This window comes from Protopterus annectens, chromosome 1.part0, assembly GCF_019279795.1.
Source record: "Protopterus annectens isolate FY-2018-M chromosome 1.part0, PAN1.0, whole genome shotgun sequence".
Classification (NCBI taxonomy): Eukaryota; Metazoa; Chordata; order Ceratodontiformes; family Protopteridae; genus Protopterus; species Protopterus annectens.
In genome coordinates, this window is record NC_056725.1 from 1,097,126,882 (window position 1) to 1,097,149,137 (window position 22,256).

Consider the following 22,256-nt stretch of genomic DNA (forward strand, 5'->3'; position numbering starts at 1 on the left):
GAGACATGGAAGAGCTCTCTGATCATGCAGCCCAGGCTGGTATGACCCTGACCCTGAGTAGCATCCTGCCCTCACCAAGAAATGATACCTCAGTATAAAGAAAAAATGATCAATTTCAACAACTGGCTAAGCTTCTGGTGTCATTCAAAGGGGATCCAGTATCTTTCAGCCTGGGACGACATGCTCGACAAGCCATGCTGCTTCACAAGAGATGGCTTGCACTGTCACCCCTAGGCTTTCGAATACTGGCCAAGGCTCTTGCTGCCCCATAGTGCCTTTTTTAGGCAAGGCTCAAAAGTCAAACCCACCTCCGTAAACAGCACAATTAACAAAAAACTGAGTGTTATGCTACTCAGTGCCAGGAGTTTAAATCTCAAAATGCATGTGCTCGATGCACTCCTCAGTATGGAGAACGTTGATATCTGTGCAGTAACTGAAACCTGGTTCAAGGCTCCAGAGAGCACCCCAGCACTACCGGGCTACAACTCATACCACATGTTTCAGTCACAGAACACAGACCGAAACACAAAAGGAGGGGGTGTATCCATATTCATCAAGGATACCTACACCTCCAGGTTAGTGGCGCAGCATGATACCTCTGAGATCATCCATGTGCAACTAACATCGGGCAAATCTGCAATGCAAGTTGTGGCCTGCTACAGATCACCCTCCATGACCCAGGACCACCACTCCAGCTTTCTGAAGACACTGGAAAACATGAAGGTCCTACTGAACACCCTGATATTGGGCAATTTAAATTACCCTACCATTCACTGGGAAAACTACTCGAGTGCAAATTCCCAGGCCCAGCGCTTCCTGGAATTCATCAACTCAAATGCCCTGGATCAGCTGGTAAACTCCCCTACCAGAGGTGAAAACATATTGGACCTGGTCATCACCAACATGGGCGACAGGTTTTCCACACCGGAGGTCAACCCGTCACTGGTTAGATCAGACCATAAACTAATAACTCTGGATGTCCACACCCCACCACCACCCCCAACTAAGGAAACCACAGTAAAAAACTTTTTTAAAGCAAACTTCACCTTACTTAAGACAGAGATGGTAAGTTTCACAGCCCCCACGCTAAAGGATAACACTGCCCAAGATGCAGAAACCTTTACAAATGCACTCTATGAGCACCTACAAGGATGCACGGATCATGTCATCCCTAGCAAAACCAAGACTCACTCCTCTAAGAGAAGGAAACCAGTTTGGTGGACCCCTGCAATAAACAGGCTATACAATAGAAGGAGAAAACTAGTTCAGAAAAAAAGCAAATCCCAAGAAGGAAAGACATCCCTGATCAGTATCAGTAAGAAACTGAGGTCCCTCTTGAAATCATCCAAGGCTAACTTCGAAAGAAAAAATAGCCAAGGATTCAAAAGATAACCACAAAGCCTTCTTTAGCTATGTTAAGAATCTAAGTGGCAACTCGCAGATATGCACTGAACTAGTGCAAAATAGCACAAAATATACTAAACCTACTGATATTGCCAACATCCTGGCAGATAGATTCAATGCAAACTTCACCCCCCTCTCACCTCCAAAAGTGCCCACAGCAATACCGGAAAAGTGTAGTGTCCCAAAAATCACAGATGCACAGGTGAAAACAGCCCTTTCAAAAGCCAAAACACAGCATCAATGGGTCCAGATGGTGTCCCAGGCTGCGTCTTGCATGAACTACAGAACGAACTAAACCCCCACCTAAACATGCTGTTCAACTTCAGCCTCTCCACAGGCTACGTGCCCATGGAATGGCGCACAGCAACGGTTATTCCTCTCCACAAAGGAGGGGCTACAACTGACCATGGTAATTATCGTCCCATAAGCCTGACTAGCCTGGTCTGCAAAGCTATGGAGCGTATCATGTTGGAACTCATTAACAAAGACATTGGGAACCTCCAAACACTTGACCCGACCCAGTTTGGCTTTGTTAAGTGCAGATCATGTCTACATTGGAAGAGATTTGGTAAAAAAAAAAAAAAAAAAAATTTTTAGGAAGGGTAGTTTAAATTGTATATTTATTACAATGAACTTCCTTACTGGTTACAATGTTTCCTTTTTCTTTTTTCTTTATTACATATATATGTATGTGGATTTTCCATTTAACAATGTTCAATATATATATATATATATATATATATATATATATATATATATATTTTGGGGATTAACATTTTTAGAGTGATTATTGCAGTCTATGAGCATTAAAGATGGTTTATGTACACTATTACATTCGTTCATTTTTGGTTAGATCTGTTTTAATGTTTGAACAACAACAGTCAATGTTTTTAATTATGCAGTATAAACAAGTAAATTCTTAGTTTTAGAATGTGTAAATCTATATATTTAGATTTATATGTAACTTGCATTGGTTTTAATACTTGTTGCATCAAAGAGATGTAAGAGATGCAACATATTTTTGCAACACTGCTTACATTGGGTGTAGGGTATCATTAATATTATTATTGGTTAATATAATGAGCCAATTATTCAATTAATTTAATTTACATTGTATATATAAGGATGGCATTCTTTAAGCATTGTTGTTCTGAGGAAGCTTTGTATTCAACAAAGGGAAAGCGTGTCAACGGTTATTATTCCTTTTTTGTTTCTTGGGGCCGAATTAGCTTATGCTTTTATTAGAATAAAGAAGAGTTTTGAACATTAATTGCTGGTTCCTCCACCCGTTTTTTACCTTGGATTTGGTTTTTATTATCTACTAAACCTGGTTGACTTCTTCGAGACAGTCACCAAGGCCATAGACGAGGGAAAGGTGGTTCACACAGCCTACCTTGACCTTGCCAAGGCTTTCGACACCATTCCCCACTCGGGTATTACAGAACAATTCATCAGCCTGAACATAAACCCCTACATCACGAGATGGGTTGCCAACTGGCTTACAGACAGAACTCACATGGTAAGAATAGCGGGGTCCAGGTCTGACTCTAAACCAGTCACAAGTGGTGTCCTGTAAGGCTCGGTCCTGGGACCCCTGCTGTTCGGCATATACTTCTCAGAAGTACAGGCAAACACAGGAGGACTATGGCTAACCAAGTTCACCGATGACTACAAACTGGGAGCCATAATTGACTCTCTGGCTGACATGGACATCCTCCAAAAAGGCCTTACTGAGGCTGACACCTGGTGTCAAAGTCATGGCCTCAAGCTAAATGCCAAAAAATGCATAGTCATCCCATTTGAGAGAAACAAAACACCCACAAATTACCACATAGGTGGCAGCCCCCTTAATACAGAAGAGGTAATAAGAGATCTGGGGACCCAGGTAGATAGTAATCTCTCCTTTGACAATCATATTGCCAGAGTAGTTAGGAAATCCTTCTATGTGGCCCATCTAATTACTAAAGGTTTCACATCTAGAAATAAAGAGGTTATAGTGCCCCTCTACTCGTCACTCATTAGACCCATCATAGAGTACAATGCCCCATTTGGGATGTACCTCACATGACACTTCCAACAGCTGGAAAGACCACAAAAGTACCTCACCAAGAGGATTACTGGCCTCAAACATATGTCCTATGCAGCCCGACTGAAAAAACTCTGGCTGTACTCAGTGGGATATCGCTTATTCAGAGGTGATCTCTGCATGACTTACAAAGCCATGTCCAACTCAGAATTGATGGACATGCTCCACTTAAAGAAATCCAAGTCACTGCGAGCCACGCGCTCTAATGAGCTAAACCTTGCCACAACCATAAATAGAACATGCTGGAGGGATAGATTCCTGTCACAGAGACTCCCCATGCTTTGGAACAAAATTCCAAATTACATCAGGCAGAACCCCTCACTAACACTCTTCAAGAGAAACCTTGAAGAGTGGATGGGTAACAGAAAATACACCCCTGGGATCACTTCATTGTCTCTGCTTGACAGAGGATCAGTTAATTAATCAATGGGGTGGCGAAAGCCGACACACTCTGGCCAGGCTTATAAATGCCCTTGGGCAGATAGCCTAGTACCTACCTATGAACCTATAAGCCTATACTATGTGTATTACTTTTTCCTTCCTGCTGTTGAACATCAACTGTCACTGACTTCTTTTCTCATTCACTGGTTCTATTAGACCCACCTTAGATTTATTTTATTTATTTATTTTATTTATTTTACATTTGTTGACCGGGCTAGTCTAGCTGGATACATGTCCATTTTCAGTAGAGGCCTGGGGAGAAAAGCTCCAAGAAAAACATACAAAAAGAAATATAAAAGTCATAACAGATCAAACTAAAAAAATATATATTTTTTTACAATTACAGTAGTCAGCGAGGATAACATTAGCAGTAAGCATCAATGGGTAACGTACAAGAGATGGTCAGTATCCAATATATACATAAATTTTATTTGCAATAATATGGTATTTTGCTTCTTTAGGGTAAAATTATAAAGTTTCAGAGTAATTATTAGTTTAAAAGGAAAAAAGTTTCCCGGGAACAGCCTGACCCACGTCTCAAGCTGATGAGGAGATCGAGGACACTGGTGCAGTGTCATACTGCTGCCAGGGAATGTTCCCTATTCCTACCACAGCAAAGCACTCTGGGGAGCTCCGCAGTTGCTGCCTTTGGAAGATATGTACATGCTTGAGCACTAGTGTAACCTCTTGGCCGTATGGTATACCGGTTGCAACATGGAGCTCATCAGGTGCTTAATGCTTTTGTTGAAGAGAGATTAAAAACTTGTTTTTTCCTTTAGAACGGACTGCCACTGCAAGTTTTCCCCTGGGTGGGAATTCCCAGATATGCTCAAAATTAGTCCAAAATGACAAAAAATACACTGAACCCACAGACATTGCCAACATCCTAGCTGACAGGTTCAGCACAAACTTCTCCCCCCCCCTCCCCACCAAAAGGGCAAATATTTATCCCAGCAGAGTGCTGCCCCCCTGACATCTCAGATGCTCAGGTAAGAGCTGCCCTCTCCAAATCAAAAAACACCGCATCAATGGGACCAGACGGTGTCCCGGGCTGCGTCCTACATGAACTCCAAGAAGAGCTAAACCCAAACATAAAACTACTGTTCAATCTCAGCCTTACTACAGGATATGTACCCAAAGAGTGGTGTACAGCAACAGCGGTCCCTCTCCACAAAGGTGGTGCCTCAACGGATCCTGGAAACTATCGCCCCATAAGCCTGACTAGCTTGGTCTGCAAAGCTATGGAAAGGATCATCATGGACCTCATAAATAAAGATATCGGGGACCTACAGACACTGGATCCTACCCAGTTCGGCTTTGTTAAGGGCAGATCCTGCCTCTTAAACCTGGTTGATTTCTTTGAAAAAGTCACCAAGACCATTGACGAGGGGAAGGTGGTCCACACAGCCTACCTGGACCTTGCAAAAGCCTTCGATACAATACCCCACTCGGGCATTATAGATAAGCTCACCAGCTTAAATATAAACCCCTATGTCACTAGATGGGTTGCAAACTGGCTCAAGGACAGAACCCACATGGTTAGAATTGCTGGAGCCATGTCAGACTCCAAACCAGTTACAAGTGGCATCCCCCAAGGCTCAGTCCTGGGACCTCTCTTGTTCAGTATATATTTCTCGGAGGTACAGGCCAACACGAAAGGACTGTGGCTGACTAAGTTCGCAGATGACTGCAAACTGGGCGCCATAATCAACTCTCCAGCCGACACAAGCATCCTCCAAAAGGGCCTCATAGAAACAGACAACTGGTGCCAGAGCCATGGCCTCAAGCTAAACGCCAAAAAGTGTATAGTCATCCCCTTTGGCAAAAACAAAGTGCCCACAAATTACCACATAGGTGGTCATACATTAAGTACAGAAGAAGTCATTAGGGACCTGGGGACCCAAGTTGACAGCAATCTCTCATTTGACAACCACATGGCCAAAGTGGTTAGAAAAACATTTTATATAGCCCACCTAATCATGAAGGGATTCACATCTAGATCAGGGAGGTCATCGTGCCTCTTTACTCATCCCTCATCAGGCCCATAATTGAGTACAATGCCCCTTTTGGGATGTACCTTACCAGACACCTGCAGCAACTGGAAAGACCCCAAAAGTACCTCACCAAGAGGATCATAGGGCTCAAACAGATGCCATATGCTGCCCGGTTAAAGAAACTCCAGCTCTACTCAGTGGCATACCGCCTGCTCAGAGGTGATCTGTGCCTGACGTATAAAGCCATGTCCAACCCGGAATTAATGGACATACTGCACCTCAGAAAATCCAAATCCCATCGAGCTACGAGCTCGAGAGACTTGAACCTCAGCACTGAAATAAATAGGACATGCTGGAGGGACAGATTCATAACCCTGAGGCTCCCTTCACTCTGGAATAAAATCCCAGTCCAGGTTAGGCAGAGTCCCACATTGACTGTTTTCAAGAGGAATCTTGATGAGTGGATGGGAGATCGTAGGTTTACCCCGGGTATCACTTCTGTGTCACTGTTAGACAGAGGCACAGCATACTAACCTCGAAAAAGGGCATAGCAAAATTAATTTAAAATGGGTGGTGAAAGCCAAACACACTCTGGCTAGGCTTATAAATGCCCTAGGGCAGTTAGCCTAGTATGAACCTATGAACCTATGAACCTATTAGTTTCCTCCTTCAGCCCAGGATGGGTGAGCCTATGTCAACTGTTCATGGACATCCTCTCCCACACTTCCTGTCCAGCGCCCATACTGCTGGTCAGACATAGGTCATCTTGGGAGCAGTAGGCCAGTTATCCCTCTGCACCATGTGGCTGCTGTTAATATGTGTATTATTAATCACTATACTTGCATCGATGTGCACTAAGTATGGATTCATTTAGGATAAGCAAACCACAATTCACCTAATCATTGTTTGCCAAAACCAAATTCCCAGCAGTGGCAGTCCTTTCTAAAGGAAAAAACAAGTTTTAATCTCTCTGTTTTATTTGTGAAGGTGAAGAGTATGGCTCCCATTATGAAGGGGAAGGGCATGGCTCTCATTGTGAAGGTGAAGGGCATGGCTCTCATTGTGAAGGTGAAGGGCATGGCTCTCATTGTGAAGGTGAAGGGCATGGCTCTCATTGTGAAGGTGAAGGGCATGGCTCTCATTGTGAAGGGGAAGGGCATGGCTCTCATTATGAAGGGGAAGGGCATGGCTCTCATTGTGAAGGTGAAGGGCATGGCTCTCATTGTGAAGGTGAAGGACATGGCTCTCATTGTGAAGGTGAAGGGCATGGCTCTCATTGTGAAGGTGAAGGGCATGGCTCTCATTGTGAAGGTGAAGGGCATGGCTCTCATTGTGAAGGTGAAGGGCATGGCTCTCATTGTGAAGGTGAAGGGCATGGCTCTCATTGTGAAGGTGAAGGGCATGGCTCTCATTGTGAAGGTGAAGGGCATGGCTCTCATTGTGAAGGTGAAGGGCATGGCTCTCATTGTGAAGGTGAAGGGCATGGCTCTCATTGTGAAGGTGAAGGGCATGGCTCTCATTGTGAAGGTGAAGGGCATGGCTCTCATTGTGAAGGTGAAGGGCATGGCTCTCATTGTGAAGGTGAAGGGCATGGCTCTCATTGTGAAGGTGAAGGGCATGGCTCTCATTGTGAAGGTGAAGGGCATGGCTCTCATTGTGAAGGTGAAGGGCATGGCTCTCATTGTGAAGGTGAAGGGCATGGCTCTCATTGTGAAGGTGAAGGGCATGGCTCTCATTGTGAAGGTGAAGGGCATGGCTCTCATTGTGAAGGTGAAGGGCATGGCTCTCATTGTGAAGGTGAAGGGCATGGCTCTCATTGTGAAGGTGAAGGGCATGGCTCTCATTGTGAAGGTGAAGGGCATGGCTCTCATTGTGAAGGTGAAGGGCATGGCTCTCATTGTGAAGGTGAAGGGCATGGCTCTCATTGTGAAGGTGAAGGGCATGGCTCTCATTGTGAAGGTGAAGGGCATGGCTCTCATTGTGAAGGTGAAGGGCATGGCTCTCATTGTGAAGGTGAAGGGCATGGCTCTCATTGTGAAGGTGAAGGGCATGGCTCTCATTGTGAAGGTGAAGGGCATGGCTCTCATTGTGAAGGTGAAGGGCATGGCTCTCATTGTGAAGGTGAAGGGCATGGCTCTCATTGTGAAGGTGAAGGGCATGGCTCTCATTGTGCCAACACGAAAGGACTGTGGCTGACTAAGTTCAGATGACTGCAAACTGGCCATAATCAACTCTCCAGCCGACACAAGCATCCTTCAAAGGGCCTCATAGAAACAGACAACTGGTGCCAGAGCCATGGCCTCAAGCTAAACGCCAAAAAGTGTATAGTCATCCCTTTGGCAAAACAAAGTGCCCACAAATTACCACATAGGTGGTCATCCATTAAGTACAGAAGAAGTCATTAGGGACCTGGGGACCCAAGTTGATAGCAATCTCATTTGACAACCACATGGCCAAAGTGGTTAGAAAACATTTTATATAGCCCACCTAATCATGAAGGGATTCACATCTAGATCAGGGAGGTCATCGTGCCTCTTTACTCGTCCTCATCAGGCCCATAATTGAGTACAATGCCCTTTGGGATGTACCTTACCAGACACCTGCAGCAACTGGAAAGACCCCAAAAGTACCTCACCAAGAGGATCATAGGGCTCAAACAGATGCCATATGCTGCCCGGTTAAAGAAACTCCAGCTCTACTCAGTGGCATACCGCCTGCTCAGAGGTAATCTGTGCCTGACGTATAAAGCCATGTCCAACCCGGAATTAATGGGCATGCTGCACCTCAGAAAATCCAAATCCCATCGAGCTACGAGCTCGAGAGACTTGAACCTCAGCACTGAAATAAATAGGACATGCTGGAGGGACAGATTCATAACCCAGAGGCTCCCTTCACTCTGGAATAAAATCCCAGTCCAGGTTAGGCAGAGTCCCTCACTGACTCTCTTCAAGAGGAATCTTGATGAGTGGATGGGAGATCGTAGGTTTACTCCGGGTATCACTTCTGTGTCACTGTTAGACAGAGGCACAGCATACTAACCTCGAAAAAGGGCATAGCAAAATTAATTTAAAATGGGTGGTGAAAGCCAGACACACTCTGGCTAGGCTTATAAATGCCCTAGGGCAGTTAGCCTAGTATGAACCTATGAACCTATGAACCTATTAGTTTCCTCCTTCAGCCCAGGATGGGTGAGCCTATGTCAACTGTTCATGGACATCCTCTCCCACACTTCCTGTCCAGCGCCCATACTGCTGGTCAGACATAGGTCATCTTGGGAGCAGTAGGCCAGTTATCCCTCTGCACCATGTGGCTGCTGTTAATATGTGCATTATTAATCACTATACTTGCATCAATGTGCACTAAGTATGGATTCATTTAGGATAAGCAAACCACAATTCACCTAATCATTGTTTGCCAAAACCAAATTCCCAGCAGTGGCAGTCCTTTCTAAAGGAAAAAACAAGTTTTTAATCTCTCTGTTTTATTTGTGAAGGTGAAGAGTATGGCTCCCATTATGAAGGGGAAGGGCATGGCTCTCATTGTGAAGGTGAAGGACATGGCTCTCATTGTGAAGGTGAAGGACATGGCTCTCATTGTGAAGGTGAAGGGCATGGCTCTCATTGTGAAGGTGAAGGGCATGGCTCTCATTGTGAAGGTGAAGGACATGGCTCTCATTGTGAAGGTGAAGGGCATGGCTCTCATTGTGAAGGTGAAGGGCATGGCTCTCATTGTGAAGGTGAAGGGCATGGCTCTCATTGTGAAGGGGAAGGGCATGGCTCTCATTGTGAAGGTGAAGGGCATGGCTCTCATTGTGAAGGTGAAGGGCATGGCTCTCATTGTGAAGGGGAAGGGCATGGCTCTCATTGTGAAGGTGAAGGGCATGGCTCTCATTGTGAAGGTGAAGGGCATGGCTCTCATTGTGAAGGTGAAGGGCATGGCTCTCATTGTGAAGGTGAAGGGCATGGCTCTCATTGTGAAGGTGAAGGGCATGGCTCTCATTCCCTCATGTGAAAGAATAAACCTTTCCTTGCATCTTAAAACTCTGAGACTGTTTATTGGGAAAAAATATTTCCCACTAATTTCTGCATTAGTGTGCTCATCTCCTTTCTAGAAATACTGACAGAGCCTCACTCAACTAATGTTGGGTTTCTCTTCTGTTTGCAGGGTATGAGCAGGGAAGGGATTTTTTGGCCCACTTGTAACAGAAGTATGCTCTTCAGTGGCACATTTTTTGGAGAGGATCTAGTCAGCTGCACTTCACCCACCTTCCGGGGAGGTGTTTCATCCAGGCTAATGTCCCGTGTTTCCCTCATGTTTATGATGTGATATGGAGTGGTATCACAGAGGTTATATGGGCTCCACCATGACATTCTAGCATGTATACAGCAAATGGTCTGTACTGGTTTTGTGTTTTGCTCTCTGAGAGGGGAACAGCTGGAATTTCAGTTATACTCATCCCTCATGTTGTTTTGCCATCACTCTTCTAACTTTTAAAAATGTGTACTTCTCTCCAAATATTGCCCCTAAATTAAGAAATGTAAACATCGTCAGCTGTTATCCATTACAGCTATAAAAATGCTATTTTAATGCAGCGGTTCAGTCTTTAAGAATACTATTGTAGATACGTCTTGACATCCTAGGTTATTTGAGCTATAGTGTTTCAAAGAAGTGACCTCAGGAAAAAAAATGTACTCTACTTACTGTACTGTATATGTGTGGTTAAACTGTTATTTAATTTAAAGTTAATTACCTGTGCATGGGCTCATATCTCAAAACAGGAAGAGACAGCAAGCTTTTGACTGCTTATTCCCTCTCTCCTTGACCCTATCCCCTAATGTCCTGAATTTATTCCTATAATCAAGTCACTAGCAGTACCAGTGTGATGTCTTGCCTGTGTAAAAAGGGGCTGACTGAAAAGGACAGTTTTACAACACATAATAGGCTTAAAGTGAAAGATCTTTTCTTGATGACTTTTAAACAAAAATATTCAGTGAGCTTTGCTTCATTGACTCTGGGTTACTTTTACTGGATTCAGATACTTTATACACTGTATATGCTTGACTTAGGTGTCAAATAGCAAGTTTTAGAATTCCTTGTTTCCTCGCTTTTTGACAGTTTTTGTTTTACGATCATAACCTCCTTAGATGTTTTATATTGTCTTCCACTGACTAAGCCTAAATACTAAAGAGTTTATCTTAATTAAGTGTAGAAAGAAGATTCTTTGTGTGGAGTCTTTGTAAACAGCTTCTTAGATGTGAACTAGTCAATCAATGGTTACGAGCTGTGTGTGTGTTTGTGTGTGTGTGTGTGTGTGTACGTGTGTGCGTGTGCGTGCGTGCGTGTGTGTGTGTGTGCATGTGTGTGTGTGTCTGTCTGTTTATATTACATTCAGGTGCATTCATCTGATTGCCCAGGCTCTCCTCCATGGTTCGTCATATTTTGTTATCTTCTCAAAAAGTTTCTTCTAGAAAGATTTACAAAAGTAAATAGAAAATATTTGTACTCTGGGACCTTAACAGGGATATGGACCCCCTTTCTGCCATGTACCAGCTATGCCTGATTCTTTACCTTCAAATTTCAATGAAAGGTCTACCTTTTCCACAATTAAGGTCCAGTTGACTGCCATTTTAAATTTCCATCTAGGTGAAAATAACTCATCCTTAGCTTCTTATAAATTATTTAAAGCCTTTCTTAAAAGGGCTTTTTTACTTAAACCTCCAATAAAGGATCCTACTCCTGCTTGGGATATAACTATTGTGCTACAGGCCCTGACCCAAACTCCCTTTGGACCTTCAGCCAGGTCTGATACAGAATTTTTGTCTTGGAAAACCATTTTTCTAGTTGCTATCCCATCAGCTAGATGAATATCTGAACTCCAGGCTCTATCTTCCATATCTCCTTACCTGGTTTCCACATAGACAGGGTGTTGTTGCAGACCAATTCGTCTTTTTTGCCTAAGGTTGCTTTGAGTCCTACATTACCCAGGTCATTAAATTCCCAGTCTTCTTTCCAAACTTTTCAAATAATGGAGCGTTTATGCTCCATCTTATAGATGTGCATAGACAATTCTGCTTTTATCTCCATAGAACCAAGGATTTCAGGAAGATTGAACAGTTGTTTGTCTCTTTCTCTCCTAACAAATTGGGCAGGCCAGTTATAATACTGCGCATTGCTTTTATCATGTCTGTCTTTCTGAGTATTTTTGTTGATGTGTTCCCTCTTCTGTACTCTTCTAACAGTGACACTTCTTGTCTTAATTGCTTTATAGTTTTCTCTATTCAATACTTCCATGATGGTATTTAATTTCTCCCCTTCCTTTCTCTTACTACCCTGTGTTTTTGTGGTAGAATTTTATCTGTTATTAATTTAGTGGTGGTGCTGTGGTAGCGTTGTTGCCTCACAATAAGACGCTGCCCGGTTCGATTCTCAGCTAGAGCGTCTTCTGCGTGGAGACATGCATGAATGGGCATCCCTTTGTTGAAGGTTGTGCGTCAGGGCTGGTAACTCGGCATGTAAAAATCAACTACCAATCATTAGTGGACCGGAGTTCCGCTGTGGCGACCCCTAACCAGGAAAAGCCGAAAGACGCATCATTAATTTAGCTGCACAGTAATATATCCTGTTTACTTCTGTTATATCACATGGGTCTCAATGCACAGTCCTAATTACTGTGTTCATTTGTTTTATCAGACTTCTGACTTTTTGGGTTTTATTGATCTTCTGCAGTTTTTCTTTCATTGATCTTAACATGTCTATCTCTATTAAATTAAGCAACTCTTCTCTTAGCTCATTTTATTCTAAACTGAGGGCACCTTTTTTGTTCTCCATTTCTTGTGGGCATTCTGTTGAAAGTTCTATAGTATCTTCCTGTGGCACATTCTCTTCAATTCCATCCTGTGTCATCCATTGCTCTGTCATATGGGAACTCACTGGCCTATTATTCCTCACCATTGACTGTATCAGAGTTGCCACAGTTTCCTGTTCCTTCCCTTGCTGTCCAGCTTCAAGTGAATGTTTATACTGGTTTCCTGTGGAATGCTGCAAAATATCTTCATATGGCAACTGACCAGTTGCTTCCCGTTCCACTAGTTTCTCCTTAATTTGGATGTCCATTGCTCTGTTCTGCTGTGGTGCTTTCTGAGTTAGATTTTTTTACACTGAATCCTTTACTTCACAGGTACTCCATAACCTCAGTTTCTATTTCTTTAACTTCTCCATTACTAATCTTATTTTCTATGTTTCCTCTTTGTCTTTTTTTTTGTTTTGTATTGTAAAGTTTTCCATGTCCAGATTCTTTTGCCTGTATTTCTCTTCAAATATATTTGGTGATTCTCTTTTTGCACTGATTAGTTTTGCTTTCTCCTTTGCATAAATATTACACCATATTAAATCTCTTTTTCTTTCCCATGTCCATATTTGTTTTTCAGATGTTTACTGATCTTCCTGTTTCTTCTTACGTTGAGGACCTTCTACACTAAATCCTTTACTTCATAGGCATTCTATAACTTCAATTTCTATTTTTTTAACTTCTAGTTTACTAATCTTCTTTTCTACATTCCATCTTTGTGATAGTATTTTTTATTGTGAAGTTTTCCCTATCTGGATGCCTTTGCCTGTATTTCTCTTTGAATATCTGTGGGGTTGCCTTTTTTGTATGAATTGATTTGGGTTTCGTCTTTGCATAAATATTCCATCATATCAAATCTCTCTTTCTTTCCCATGTCCATATTTCTTTTTATACTTTTCAAAAATCTCTAGGTTTTGTTGTTTATATTTTTGCACTTGCTCAGATGCTTCTTTTTCCAAACAACAAAAACACAAGACTGCCACCAAAGCTTTAGAACTCACTTGTCCTACACAGAACAGACCCAGAATAAAAAGCAAAACACCAGGATTTGTAGACGGCTGTAGAATCCTGTATAAAAATCTTTATTTGACAAAAGTGCATTCGTGGGTAACCCCACTTCTTCAGATGTCTAATACATTTTAAAAACAGCTCTTGGTTTAAATATCTTCTTGAGAAACGTGATTAAAACCAACCAATACATTCTTCTGGTGTGAACAAGCACTTTCAATTTAAAGTAACATTCTACAAGGTGCATGCCATTGACTAAAATAGAATTCTGAATGTATATGTATACACTTCTAAAAACCTATTTATAAGGTATCTAAAGTGTAATTCAGATTTCCATAACATTTCAGTTTGCAATCACAAGCACAGAATATATCTGCACAGATTTACATTTTCCACTTATGTTCTCCAAAACACATACAAGCCTGTAACAAGAAGTCAGTAATGTATCATACAAACAATTCCATGGCACATCTTACCTAAAAAGCTGCCTAGACTTTAACTTAGGACATTTCATTTTACAATAACAAGCAAAGAATATATCTACACATTTACATTTTCCACTTTGTTATTCCATACTCAAGTTTGGGTCTAATGTAACTAACAAACAATGACTTCATTATTTTTGATTTCCTAGACTTTATAAATCTTTTTATACAACCTATAGTTCTATAACTGTCATTAACCAATTGGTTGATATGATTAGAAAAACTCAAAGCTGGATCTACCCATATACCCAGGTCCTACAGTTTCAATCACTGTGTGCTGTATTAAATATTCATCTTTCAATTTATGTCTCCCAAATCTCATACGCTTAGTTTTTGATGTATTTATCAGCCTATGTTTCTCCTGTGCCCAATGGTCAATTTAGTCAAGTTCTTTTGCAGACATGTCCTATCTGTAAAACATGTAATCAGTTTACTCAATTTCAAGTTTGCATACAGACTATAGAACACACGAGATGAAAAAGATAGCTCTGAAAGATTTGTCAAAACAAATATGGACCTAGGATAGAGCCCTGTGGGACACCCTGACTATAACTAAAATTTTCACCTGTTAGATTGCTGTATGATACTTGCTGTGTCCTATTTGTAAGTCATGCAGCTATCCATGTTATTAAGAGTACATTAATAACTAGTTGTTCTAATTTATTGATCAGTGTTTTGTGTGTGGCGCAGTCAAATGCTAAAGTTAAATCTCTATACATGACATCACAGCACTATTTTTTATTCATATCTGTTATTATTTTGTTATAGAACATCATGTTACAGATGGTAATAGATCTATTTTTCAGCATATGAATGCTGATATATGATTTCAAGTCCTACCTTTTCCACTTCTGGCAATAACTTATTCAATATTACCTTCTCCATTATTTTTCCACAACATGAAAGTAGACTTAAGGGTCTGTATGACTCTTAGTTTGTCCTACTCCACTTTCCCTTAAAGACATGTTTATTAAATTCATGTCTACAATCTTGAGGAATCTTCCCATATTTATACAACTTAATATAATAATAGATATAATGGTAGTGTAAATTCTTGCTGAAGTGTTCTCAGGTCATAATTACTAATTCTATCTACTCCCTGTGCTTTGTTTGGATCCAGTTTGCATAGTTCTTTTTCAATATAATCAAATTTAATTTCAGTATCTGAGGTTACCTGGATGCCAGTAGGACAACTTATCACCCCCTTTGTGGAGCCAGATTGTTTTGCATGAGGTACATGAACTACCATTTTGATGTTTTCTCTTTATGTAGACCTCCGTTTTGAAATGGTGGCATAGCAGTCAGCCCATGGTTCCTGCTGTCATGTACTGGACTATTTAATGACAGTTTTACTGTGCTGTGCAGCAATGTACTGCCTGTTTGCAGTTTTAATGTGCATTAAGCTCTTATTGTTTGCCATTGAACAACTATGAGACAGGTTACTATACATTGTATATGTTATGTAAGCTACAGCACAGGTGAACCTGATAAAACCTAAAATGATCTGTAAATGGCCTGACAGCAGGTTCAAAGCATTTTTTTCAGGGTTTGTAAAGACTTGGAGCAAGCTCCCTCTCATTGCAACATATGTTACCTACTGTATCAGAAAAGTCAGCCTGGTTGCCTTTATACTTTAATCTTTTTGTATTTAATGTGTTTGTACTGTCTTATGTTAGGATTGTATCTTGAATGGGTCTTCAGCCTACTTAGCAGATTAACAAATGCATGACTATAGTCAACAAGCAAACAAACAAATGAAATATACTTTAATAACAAATAATTCGAGGTACTACTTTTTGTATTAAACTTTATTCCAGCCACAGCAGTGCAGGATGTATTTATAATGTATTAATATAAAACAAAAAAGCAATAAATAAAAAACAAGTGCTCGGAGAGAGAGAGAGAGAGAGAGAGAGAGAGAGAGAGAGAGAGAGAGAGAGAGAAAACAACATAGAGGGTGGTTATTGACAGTATATAAATATGTATATGGAGAGATGAAGAGACAGAGAGAGCGAGAGATACGTAAAGGAGGATGGAGTCAAGATGAGGAATGTACAGAAACATTCAAACAGTATGGAACGTGAGGTAGAGAACAGACATGGTTTAGTATGTTTCCTGTAAACTGTAGTAGAAAAGTTTGTTGCACAGAAAAGGAATTTTTTCCTAGATGCTGCTTCCTGCTATATCTACCAAACACCAACCTCTCCCCAATGACCCAGCTCACTTGTTTTTCCCTTCCTGGGTATTTCACCACTTAGGGGGAGAGAGTTGACTGGGGGGCATCACAGAGACACCCATGGCATGGTTTGTGTCCTTGTTGTGCTGCTTGCGTGTGCATGCTTGTTTGTATGGGTGTGTGGGTATCTCCTTCTTTGTCCTGTCCTCACTAGACAAACAGCAAGTGTATATATATATATATATATATATATAGATATATATATAAATATATATATATATATATATATATATATATATATATATATATATATATATATATATAAAATATATATATATATATATATATATATATATATATATATGTCTGTGTGTGTGTGTATATTAAATATATATATATATATATATATATATATATGTGTGTGTGTGTGTGTGTGTGTGTGTGTGTGTGTGGGTTCACTTCATATGACTGAAAGTTCATATGACTGACATTCATTTGGTCGACAGTTCATTTGGCTGACAAAAAATATATATATATATACACCCAGGGGGCTGTGCCCCCACCCCCCTCTGCCAACTATATATAACAACTCCACGGCCGCACAACAGTGGGGAGGGGGGCAAATCCCAGGTTTTTGCCTTGAATACTTTTTGTCAGCCAAATGAACTGTTGACCAAATGAATTTCAGTCATATGAACTGTCGATCATATGAAGTGAACCCATATTATATATATATATATATATATATATATATATATATATATATATATATACATATATATATATATATATATTTATAATACACACAAACACACATATGTTTGTGTACCTTTTTGCATTTCTTTCTCTCCATTACTTGCCAGTCATCAGCTGCCCAAGTGGGGTCATCATCCAACCAGGCAGCAGAGATTTTTTTCTGTTACCCCCAGTTGAGGTGAACAGTATTGTTATAGTGCTGCGTCATGAGACATGCATATTCCATGTATGTGCATGTCCCCTGGCTTACAGAATACAGCTGCTTGGCAGGCTGTTGTCCTTCATCCTTTATGCTGCATAACTGGCAAGCCTAGCCTCCTCTGCCATTACCCACTCCCACCCAGGATGGGTGAAGTGTTTCATCTTTGATGTTATTGTTTACGTTATGCAGAATTAGATTTGGAGATGGCACAGGTATTTTGTATATTTAGCTTACTTCATAAAAGCTGAAAGGAAGTCCAGTAGATCTCATACTGCAGTTTTTCTGGAACGTAGGTTTTTGAATGCTGTCATCTGCAGAGTCCTGGCCAAGGCTTGTACCAGTCCACATTGTACTGTTTATGTGATGTTTGCATTTAACACAGGTAAAACACATGTGTCAAAGCTGCTACTAGGAAGTCATACTGGTGTATAGTATTAGTGGTCCTGAAAACCTTACATATTTTATTGCTACTTTTGTGGCACCCTTCCTTCTGAAAATCTAGTATTTTCTGTGATTTAAGTGCATAAAAGCTGCAGCATGATTTGTAGAACATAGCAGATGTTCACTTCTTGCAGAATCTTGTTTCTAACATCAAAGCCAATGATGTGATGGTATTGCAACAGAATATGCATATCTACATTAAAACACAGCTTTATCAGATGTCAACACTAGCCGACAACTGGCACCAGACTGATTCCTTAATTGACTTGGTTTGTCCTAGATTTGTGATGAAGTTAGAGTATTAAATGATTCCTTCAGAATCAAACAACAAAGAAATAGTTGTGCTGGAACACAAACTTCCATAGCTTGACACCTGACTAATTATTTGAACTGCTTTCCACGTTAATGCTAATAAAAGAGATTGTTATACCTTTCTCACTGATGTGCCTTGATGAGGAACTGGAGTAGTTTTATAATGCAATTTAACCCTTAGTTTTGTTTTGTCTATTTTGTTCCAGGTTATTCATTGTAGTGGCTACCTGAAAATCCGTCAGTACAGTCTGGATATGTCCCCTTTTGATGGTTGCTACCAGAATGTGGGCTTAGTAGCAGTTGGACATTCACTGCCACCTAGTGCAGTAACGGAAATCAAACTCCATAGCAACATGTTCATGTTTCGAGCCAGTCTTGATATGAAGCTCATTTTTTTAGATTCTAGGTATATTATTTACTGCAACTATAATCCCAGAGTTATTTTATAATCAGATAAAACAGAAGAAAAATCACTGTATGACTACTATCAAACTGGATGTCTTTTCCTTGGCAGGGTAGCTGAACTTACTGGATACGAACCTCAGGATTTGATAGAAAAAACGCTCTATCACCACGTGCATGGATGTGATACATTTCACTTGCGGTGTGCTCATCATCTGTGTAAGTACTTCTTTTCAGAGGAAATTTGAAATAATACATGCAAGCTGCCACTTTTTATTTAAATGAAACACTGTAATTACAGCAGTCACATCAGATTCATGAAAGAACATTTGCTCAGCAGGGAGTAACTGTCTGTATTCTTTAAATCAGCAACAATATTAATCAAAATAATTACATTGTTTAAATGATGCCTTTGAGATTCCAAAGACAGTATTATTGCAGTTTTATGAAAGAGTCTGAGTAAATATGACTTAATGATGTAAACTGTAACAAATGCCTTATGATCTAGGTATTACAAGAAGTGTTCTAGTCATTCAGATAATGAGAAATTAAAGGTTAATTAGCTTAGACGAATTGCCTTTTTGTAATTACAGTTGGCCATAATTTGTAGGCATCTTTTGGCAGAGATGTTTGTTAGCAAAACACTTGCTTGCCAATATATCAGAGGAACCTTACTTCAGCGCAGTGCAAGAGCTTTTTACTTGGCACTGATAAATAATGAGCCAGATGGTTTGTTAGTACTGCAGACTGCCTAATGTCATGGCTTCTAGACTATATTTTATTGTCGTTACAAGCGTACTTGTGTGCTTTTATTGAGTACTGGCATCATTTTATGTAATGTAGTACCAGAATGTAACAATAATAAGTGTAGTTTTCAGAACAGGGTTATAACTGGTTGTTATTGTTTAGAAATAAACTTCTTCTGGGTTGAATGCTCATGTGCGTTGTTGTGTAGATGTACATGCACTTGTATGTTTGTCTCTATTTGTCTGTCTATCTAGCTATCTATCTATCCATCTGTCTGTCTGTCTTTCTAGTTATTTCTCATCTCCATAGTCAAGTTTACAGTTTATTTGTCTGTATAGAGTATTTTCAGACCCTGTTTAAATTTTGTGTTAAATTTCTTCGGCAGGAATAATTATAATAATATTTATACAGTTTAAAAAAACAAGAAAGCTAGTATGGTAATATAAGCATGCATATATTTACAAAATGAGTTATTTCATTTTGACATGCTCTCTACAGTTTATAAATGAGCAAGGAAGAAAATTGAAAATTATAATTGTTATATTTCATATAATGTGAAACTTGGCAGCAGATTCAGGAAATGTTTAAGTTGCAAAAACACATAAAAATAATATTTTGGTGTTTTAACAAACATGTAGTTGAGCATGAAAGTCACAAAAGCTGCCTTTATGAATCATTTATGAAATGAGGCATTTCATTTATAGATTCTTTTACCTTTCTGTTAGCAGAGAAATCAGAAAAATCATGTGGTGCCCTTTAGTGAAATATTTCTATTAACATATTGCAGTTTTTTGCCACTTTCTTTCTGTCTCCCTATCATGAATGCAAGATCCAAATGTGCATGTCATGAAAGTATGGAAAATAAAATGCCAAGTCAAACAGAAAACATTACATTTTGAAATATAATGTTAACATTATCAAGGTGTTTTTGCAGGGGCACTTTGCCTCCTGTTTGCATGAAATGGGGGATATGCACTTGCTACTTATATATAGTAACTCCTAGATTGCTATACCTTGAAGTACAAGAAACACTGAGAAACTTGCAACCTCAGTATATATTCCTCCATATTTACACTTGCATTTCTATTCTTCCATCCTCAAAATGTCAGCAGGCACCCTTCCATTGTTGCAAAAATGAGTATAGTATGTAGATGTTGATGTTGATGGTATAATTACTTAGTGGTCTTTTTCTGCTGTGTGCAGTCCTCTGTGACATAGTGTTGAAACTTAAAAAGCTACTTGAAGTCAGAGGCAAATACAGTAGAGCTTCCAAAATTCCACTGAGCTGTCAAAAGTCTGGTTTCACAGCTCTTGTAATAAACTGTAAACATTTCAAAATTAATTAATGAAACAGTTATTTAAAACTGAAAATGGATGTTTGACAGAAATGGGAATGTTGTGATTTATTGGGTAGTGTTATGTTACAGTTTGAAGTGCTGGGTATGTTTATGTTACGCCTCATATTGTTGACAGTTTAGTATGTTGCTGTTGTTTGGCTGATGCTATGTTTGCCAGTATTTGTGAGGCTGATTGATTTGCATTAAACTGAAGGGAAGAAGTATGTGTTTTTGTTTAACTACTTTTCCCCTTTTTCCAAATTGTCTGACCTTGAAAATAGTATATTTAGAATGGGATTTATATTTAGATTGGAGTTATGGAGTAGAGCCCACCGTTGAGTGTGCAGAGAAAACAGATAGCCTGCAGGAATGGTGTTTATGAGGCTGCATGGTATATGACAGGTCAACATTTCAGCTGGGATTCATGCACAGGCTTTGCACACATACTTAGGACTAATATTTGGGAGTTTGCTTTGCAGGGCAGTTTGTAGCTAAGAGGAATATATTATGCATTCTCTTTGAATCCCTACACCGTTCACATTGCCACTATTAGTTCTTCACCATGTGCTATTTGTCCATGAATCCCAGCTTTTATCTTTGTGTTATTCTACGATTTTAATGTTTTATTAGTAATATTCTGAATCTGAAGTCTATGAATTGATGTTTTATAATAGGTTTAATAGAAACAAGTGCTTTAAGTAGCACAAGCCCCTTGCAAGTACATCCCCTGCTACTTATTATAATCACATTTAAGGTCCTCATTTTGGGGGGGAAAGATAAATGCTTGTTTTTCTTTTCTCAGAAAAGCAATAAATTGTCTTTCTCCTTTCTGTGGCAACTTTGGAATGAGAAAACTAAATTTTAAAACATGAATTTCCCTGATCTGAGTTCTTACGTTTTAGAAGAAGGAGCAGCTCCTTTGTTTGACACAGACAAGGTCCTACCAGTCTTTCCTAATGCTTTTCTATGATTGAGTAACAGCAGACATAAATTCAGTGAGCTGTGTGGATATGGTGTATATAGAATTTAATAAGCTTTTCACTATAGTGTACCATATGTGAAGTTTAGTTGTGTAGCACTTAAGAAACACTGTTGTTTTTTCCTGGCTTTGCGCTAAGTGCCATGTGTAGCTAATCTCAGGCCTGTACTTTCTTCATAGTAATGAGGATAGCCTGGGTACTAGTCTTTCCTTTGTGTACGCACTCTTAGGTCTGGCCTTAGGTAAAATAAAGTCCTAGGCAAAAGACTCTGTATAATTTCCCATTCCATGCACCCCAACCCTTAAGCTGCTAGCCCTTCTGCACCGTCAGGATAATTTTCCAGTGATCTTCTTGGCTGCAACACACTAACTCCATGAGCAAAATTTGTTTTAATAATTACAGATAGCTTTCTGAAACTACAGCATGCCAAGTTGCTTTAATTATTAATTATTGATTATTATTTAGGGCGAATTTAGATAAATATCATGATTACAGGTAAAATAAGCCAAGTCAAACAGACTTACCCCCCCAACAAAAAAATGATAGCTGGAAAATAGTTATTCTTAACAGTTTCAGTGGTAGGACAAATACATTTCTGAAAATGAAATTGCTGCTACTCATGTCTATGTTTCCTTCAA

General features: G+C 39.9%; 1 protein-coding gene across 1 annotated transcript in view; it reads left to right on the top strand.

Moving 5' to 3' along the window:
• The window catches only part of SIM1 (SIM bHLH transcription factor 1), a 410,929-nt gene that overhangs the window by 123,789 nt on the left and 264,884 nt on the right, over positions 1 to 22,256 (top strand). The window contains exons 6-7 of the mRNA XM_044071142.1: positions 18,359 to 18,558; positions 18,667 to 18,773. Coding sequence (XP_043927077.1) covers positions 18,359 to 18,558; positions 18,667 to 18,773 — 307 coding nt within the window. The remainder of the gene's footprint in view (positions 1 to 18,358; positions 18,559 to 18,666; positions 18,774 to 22,256) is intronic.